The following is a 7,576-nucleotide window of genomic DNA, read 5'->3' as shown; positions in this document are numbered from 1 at the left end:
ATATACGAATCGATTCATTTAAGAAAAATCGGTTTATTTTTAATTAAATTAAGATACGTAACTCTTTCATATAATAACTTGCTCATCTGTTTCCTTCTTTTTCTTTCTTTTGCTCAATAGTGTCTGTGACCACTTGTGTGATCCACAGTAACCAGAGACACTAGAGAATTATGATAATGAGTTATTTAGATGATATTAGAGTAGATTCAAATAAAGTAAATTTTAAAGATGGGCTTAGCCAAAGAAGGTATATGGGCGGAATTCTCCCTCTAAATATGTACCAGAGGAAATATTTGAGAATGGAAAAAAGAACAATGGTGTGATGCATCCTAGTCCACTCTAAAATCGAATAATTGATGGCAAAGACATGAACAATTTTTAATACAGACAATTATTATATTTATTAAGATATGTTTCAAAAGTACATACAATTAAAAACTGATTGCATATCTAAGAACTTAGTCTATCTACAAAACGTTTTTAATTGTCGCTTTCCCGTGCCATATATCTAAGCTTGTTAAACGATTTTAATGTTTTGGTGAGTGTTGTTCACCTTTATGTCGTCTTTGGATGTTCTCTTCTTCTTTATCCAGCAGGGTTCCATTCTAAGGCAAAAAGATCTATCTATACTGCGCATATTTTTTCTTAAGGTCTAATAAAGCCTACATATAAATGTTGGAGAAAAAAATTGAATGTGTAAACTCTTTCACCCACATGGGAAGCATTGAGACAAGTAGAAGCGGAGCTGATAAAGATGTTGATGCTCGGTGAGTGCTGTTCACCTTTTTGTCGTCTTTGGATGTCCTCTTCTTCTTTATCCAGCAGGGTTCCATTCTAAAGCAGAAAGATCTATACTGCGCATATTTTTTCTAAAGGTCTGCATGTAAATATTGAAGAAAAAAATTGAATGTGTAAACCTACATGAGAAGCATTGTGACAAGTAGAAGCGGAGCTGATAAAGATGTTGATACTCGAAACAACAAAGCGAAAGCCGCGTTTGGCAAACTGAACAACATATGGCGATCCAGTGAAATCAGGAGACAGATCAAAGTTCCAATTTTCAACACAAATGTGAAATATATTTTGTAAAAGTGGATGTGGACAGGTCGTACGATTAGACAACTGAGAGATTACATAGCGAAGCAAGCGTTGGCATGGAGTCCACAAGGTAGCTAAAGACCTGATGCACCAGCGAAACATGGAGAAGAACGGTCGAAAGTAAGCTAGCTGATATGTCCGATTTAGAAGAATCGGTCCTCCTTATGCTACTCTATCATTTCATTTCACCCCATGCTAACCTATTAATTCGTCTCATAAGTTATTTAAGTTTCCTGCTTGGAACATGGATAAAAATGGCAACTTTAGGTTACTATAGTAACATAATTTAGTGTTCATGGGCTTAAATCAACAAAACTATCTCGAAAAATAAAACATAGTGTTGTAATTTTAGATTTATTTTTTATCACGGAAATTTTGAAATTTTCTGTTTCCGTTATAGCGGGTTGTATAAGCAATTGTTGACGAGTTACATTGAGGCCCGATTTCACAGTCGTAACTAAGTTTTAACATAATCAATTGTATAAATTTATTATTAACAGAAAACATTATCATGACTAAGCGTGAATATTGTTTAATAATAAAATAATATAAACAGATTATACTCTTTAATTAATTATAGAAGTTTATTGCTATAAAAATAATTTGTATTTATAACATATGTAAATATATATACATATATACTGTACATAGTATATGTACATAAAGCTATATACATAAATCAAATAATATAGTTTACAATACGAAACATGCTTATTCATTAACACATAAAATACATTGAATTAGAACAACCTTATAAAACTTTAATAATGACCATTATTAATTAAATATCACGAATTGAACTCTACAGAAGTAATTTAAATATAAACAACATTTGTAAATTTTATATATAATTACGAAAAATAAAAACTACACATAACCGTTTTGAAATGAATTGGACAGCCTAAACTTGATACATATATATATATATATATATAAATATGTAAATATACATAAACTTTGGCACACAAATAAAAATGATTAACAATTTCTATATATAATAATGTTAGTACATATAGAGCACAGCTTAGTTCTGAAGTAAATTCTGCAGTGAATAATATTTTTTAAAATTAAACAAATCTTAATTATATATATTTCAGTTTAGAAACTTCTATTTAAATTTAATTTTATATATTTTTAATACATACATTTTTTTAAATTTATATTTTTTATATATACTTCACATAATCATTTCAAATATTTGATTTTTATAATTATAAAAATCTATATATGTATCTTTAACTGTATTTAACTGAGACTGATATGTTTGCAAAAAGTTATTTATTATTAAATAAGCTTTATGAAAACGAATACTTTAATTAATTAAAAATTTTATATATTGATCCGATAGAATATATATATATTGATTATATACATACAGTTTTTATTTAAATTAATATTTTACCTCCTCAATACAGTTAAAATTATTCAAACTTAACGGAATGTTTTACATATTATAAAAATATAACATACATATATATATATATATATATAAATATATATATATATTAAAATATATAAACATACATATATTTAATTGTGTGCTCTCATGCGTGTACCAAGATCAAAAAATAGTTATTATGTGCTTATTGTGCAAACATACGAATAGTAATCAAAAGATTACTAACCATTCAAACAGACACACACTCGCCACTTAAGCTTTAGCATTCTTTTTCATATATAATTAATTATAATTATAGTTATATATAATATTTATCTGAATAATCTCAAACGAAAAGACATAATATAGAATGCAAGAATTCTTAAACCTATAAAAAGCGATAATAAAAATATAACTGCAACTTCATAATTGGCATTGGCCAAATCCATGTCCTTTAGAAAGATTTTGGGGCGTGTATAATGACAATACATGCTTGAGCAATCTAATTTCGGTCGATCATAGCCGAACAGTGCTAGCATTGCACCATCAAGACTATATTTAAGAAATGAAACGTTGAACACCCATTGTAGGTAAATTGGTGAGTCTTTATGCTGTAGAAAGAAACCAGAAAATGCTAAGAATGGACATATGAAAAATGGTCCCAGTATAGCACCAAGCTAAAATAAAAACAAAAAAATATTAATAAATTTTTATTTAGAAAATTATTAAAATTAATTTACAAACCTGTACACTTAATGATGCGCCAACTGTTAAGCCAATACTTTGACCCACTAATGCTGTTAGAAACACTATTAAACTAAATAAGCCCAAACGTAAAAATTCGAATGGTTGATCAGTTAAAAAATAAGTGGTTCCAATAAAAAGACCAGTACATATCATTTGTATGGGTATATCAGCTAATGTTATAGCCACGTAATAGGCACGCAGCGAATACCAACGATTAAAATGCTCACGTGACACAATCGGAAACTCTAATGGAACTGAAAATTTCAAATAGAATAGATATATTATAATTACTTTTTAAAAATAACTATATATGTACGTATATAAAAAAATATATATATAATATATTAAATTTATGTTGCAATAAAAAAAAACTATTCATAATTTATCCTTAAGTAAGAATCTGTGGTGCTAAGATCAGCTTTATAATTCTCGATCTAACTACTTATAATATATATAGTGGTTCTTCGCTATTCTAAATCTTAGGTAATTCAGATTCCCTCGTAAATAAAACTAGCTTGACTCAAGATGAATGAATGATTCCAAGTACTGCCGGGTTTACATCTCAGAACCACTCGTCAACCATGACGACCAAGTACCGTTCGTTACCCTTTAAAGGAATTTTACAAGCAGATCCCAGCGGGTTACAGCAACAACAGCAAGATTTTAACTAACCTAATCATTTTATTGGGACTAAACTAAAAATCAATAGGGCTTAAATGATTGATCATAGATTAAATCGTTTATACACAATAATCAAGTTTCGCTTACTCTTTCTCATGTTACAATGAACACAAAATCATAGAACTAGTAACGTGGTACTATTCATAGACTATACGGACTTAATATATGAGACTAGTGAAGGTGTGTACGAAGAGACATGCTGCGTCAGGTCGAACATGGTAAGTAAGTAAGTAAGGTCTTAGAGTGTTATAGTGGCCTCCCATAAGGTAAATCTGAATTTCAATTTTGTTATCTGCGGAAGCATAAAAGAATTTTCACCTAAATATGTTTACGGTTGATCAATAATAAAACTAAAGGAACTAATTACTTCTTATTAAGAAAACTAAGTATTAAATTTCTGTTTAATGATTTGGATGAATCGAAGTGTAGTATTTGCGTCTATAAGTAACTGTCAATAGATGGCCTCACTTTAAACATCTAAATCCTATTTAAAATCCTATTTTCTTTAGACCTCAGACCCCAATTTATAAAACACAATAAAATATAACTATTAAGTGAATTTAAATAAATTTAATAAAAAAAAGCATAATTTAAATGTCAGAGTAATGAATTCCAGTTCTTACATTTGACTAGTATCGACGAGAAAGCGCAAAACATGATAAACATGATTGTGTAGAAAGCATAACGAAAATTGTTTAAAGCGTTTCCAGCATCATTTCCAATGCCATAGTAGAGAAATCCGATTAGCAATGCCGTGACGAAATGTATGATGAAACGCATTGTAGTCAACGATTGATCACGCCATAATATTAGAAATGTGCGGACCAAAAGTATGCTTAGTTGGCGATAAAATGGTGTAGCATATATATTTTCGCGTTTACATAACTTTCCGGGATCAATTTGCAATTTTGGTTTCTTCGGTTTATAACCATTGCTATCCGATTGTTGAGGTTGTGGTTGTTCTTTGGTAATTTGACCATTTTCGCCTAATTGATTTCGACTGTCCCAAATTCGGGATGACATTTCATTAATAGGCGTCAATTGTTTGACTCGTATCGATGGATCTTTACAATAATTATGATTTGGAGTACGTGTTAAGTCGGGTGACAAAACAGGAGCTGTTACTGGTGTCATCGAAGCAGATGCCATCATTTTATCTGTAATAAAAGAAAACTATTAATTTTTACACAATATTAATATGCTATTTCATTAATTTTTTAAAAGGTTATCAAGTAGGATATATGGTACATATATTTGGTCAAAACTATCGAAAGACTCGTTTTCTCACATAATATACACAACAATACTGAATCATCTCAGATGTTCAATTACAATAAAAGTCTAAGAACCAGTTAAGATAACTGGGATTAGCACAATCGAACACTCAGTCCGCGGTGCATACTATTCCTCATATGAACAACCAATGTACAGTTCCAAATCGTTGCCATTAGAACTTTGAGTATTAAATCTACACAATGAAGCTGCATCGAAATCATTAGACCATATTAAGATATATTATACAAACTAAATTGTAATAATGTACATGTAGAAGAAATTAATTAACGAGCACATTTAACTCCGTTGACGATTTTGAAATTGTTGTAGTTCCAGATATAACTGATCAACGAAAATGGTAAACGACAACTGATCGTAAAATTATGATCATGAAACGTAAAATCGGCCGCTCTTGAAATAGAAAAGTAAAGAAAATTATCGTCGCTGTTTTTCGTCAATGTCATCGGTAGAATATTTATTTATTTTGTTGGAAAATGTTATAGGATCCTAACTATAGACATATATTGTTGCGTAATAGGCTGCTTACTTTATGACCACGGCCTCTTTTGAAGCACTTAATACTTTGGACATGTCTGTCACACAGATATGTGTGGACTAAATAAGGAATTGCAATGAAATGTATACATTCTTGAAACCTACAGCATATTATTTATACTAACACTTACGACCGATTTTATATGCGTAGGCTAAAGCCTAATAACTAATTAAAAATGATACTTAAGTCATCAACTTTGGTTACTTAAAATATAATTAAATTGCGATTATAACTACTCGGTGCTTCAAATTTAACCGCCTTAAAAAGCTACTCGTACTTGCTGTGATAGCTCAATATAGACGTTCTTATATGTATTTATTTCATCCAAAAAGATAGAGAGAGAGAGAGAGAGAGAGATGTTGGAGTTCTTTACTTTAAAAAAGTTTCATAACATTTTCTGATAGCACATGCAATTTCTTAAGTTCAAGCATCGGGGATAACATTGCTAGAGAGATACTGTTGCATAAAAGGCAACTATGGCTCCACGTCAGTTAATGTTGTTATTATAGTTTAAGGATGATAAAAGGATGTAAAGGGGTGTAAAGTAGAAGCAGGAAAAGAGATAGGTGGAAATATGGAATTCAACTCGGTTTCACATATCGCTCCTCCTATTGTACCGGAGACAGATAATGTTCCAAGAACGGCCGGATCTACGTACCAGAGCCACTCGTCAACCACGACGACCAAATGTCGTTAACCATCCCTTAAAGGGAATTTACAAACAGATAACCTATGAAGAGTTTAACAAGTGCATATATCAAACTCACAATAAGGCCAGGAAAGTTGTTGCTCCACGTGGGAGACATCTCTCATTAGCAGAGGTTTCAGGCAGAGACCTATTGATTATCTGTTAATTAAACTGCCTAGTTAGCATAAGTAAATTTTTTTTTAATTCAGTAGAACTCGATTACAGTCGTACGAGAGATCAACAATACAGCCGGTATACTTGATTTATAGAAATATTAAGTAGCATTATTTATACTTTAATATAACATCTTTATTATGTCTTTATTTTTAAAAAAAAAGGTGATTTAGAATTTTTGAATTTCAAAAGAGACAAGCAATACTTTATGTAATGTTATAGTAATAATATGGCTAGATTTCTCTAGATTATGTAAAAATTTATGTTCTGACTAGTAGTTAGATTTAACCAACTATATTAAAAAAAAAACTTTTGTTGTTAGTTTGATTAGAACTAAAATGATTGAATCTTGCAACATAAGATAACAAAGAAGAATAAAAACAATATACGGTTTAATAAAGTTAAGATATGTATTTTTATATTTTACAATTATGTTTTGGGGAACTTACCAATTTTTTTGATAGCCTCCATTTGTGATTTCTTAGCCATTTTATTTTGTCTATAATAATCATTTTGTCCATTTTCAATTTTTTCAACTAGTTTGTCATTTTGTTTGCCATAATCATCAGTCGCTATTTCCATCACTACAAAATACAAATAATGTAATATACATACATATATAGTTTGTTACTTTTTGAGGTTTATTAGAATCTCAATCAAAATTTTTAATTTACATATTACAACGGACGGACAGACGGCATATCGTGTTTATAAACTTACAATAATCAGCAGGATTATATGATTCTGGACATTGTAAACCACATTCGGCTAAAAACGGCACCAAATTCTCTGTTCCACCAGAATATATACATCGACCTTCTGCTATAGCATATAAATGATCAAACATCTCAAAAGTTAATGCACTCGGTTGATGTATTGTACAGATAACAGTACGTCCCTCCATTGCTAATTTTTTCAATAAGGAAATGCATTGATTTGATGTTGAACTATCTAAACCACTATAATAGAAGATAGGATA

The 7,576-nt window shown here is 30.1% G+C and overlaps 1 protein-coding gene across 1 annotated transcript in view; it reads right to left on the bottom strand.

Moving 5' to 3' along the window:
• Positions 1–2,632: 2,632 nt before the first annotated feature.
• Positions 2,633–7,576, bottom strand: part of LOC119662756 (ATP-binding cassette sub-family G member 4) — a 48,366-nt gene continuing 43,422 nt past the window's right edge. The window contains exons 5-9 of the mRNA XM_038072502.1: positions 7,318–7,556; positions 7,047–7,181; positions 4,528–5,061; positions 3,221–3,477; positions 2,633–3,153 (exon numbers count right to left, since the gene is read on the bottom strand). Of these exons, the coding sequence (XP_037928430.1) occupies positions 2,809–3,153; positions 3,221–3,477; positions 4,528–5,061; positions 7,047–7,181; positions 7,318–7,556 (1,510 nt within the window). The 3' untranslated portion in view covers positions 2,633–2,808. The remainder of the gene's footprint in view (positions 3,154–3,220; positions 3,478–4,527; positions 5,062–7,046; positions 7,182–7,317; positions 7,557–7,576) is intronic.

The sequence above is a fragment of the Teleopsis dalmanni genome, chromosome X (assembly GCF_002237135.1).
Source record: "Teleopsis dalmanni isolate 2A chromosome X, ASM223713v2, whole genome shotgun sequence".
NCBI classification, from domain to species: Eukaryota; Metazoa; Arthropoda; class Insecta; order Diptera; family Diopsidae; genus Teleopsis; species Teleopsis dalmanni.
This window is presented reverse-complemented; position numbering and strand designations above follow the sequence as displayed.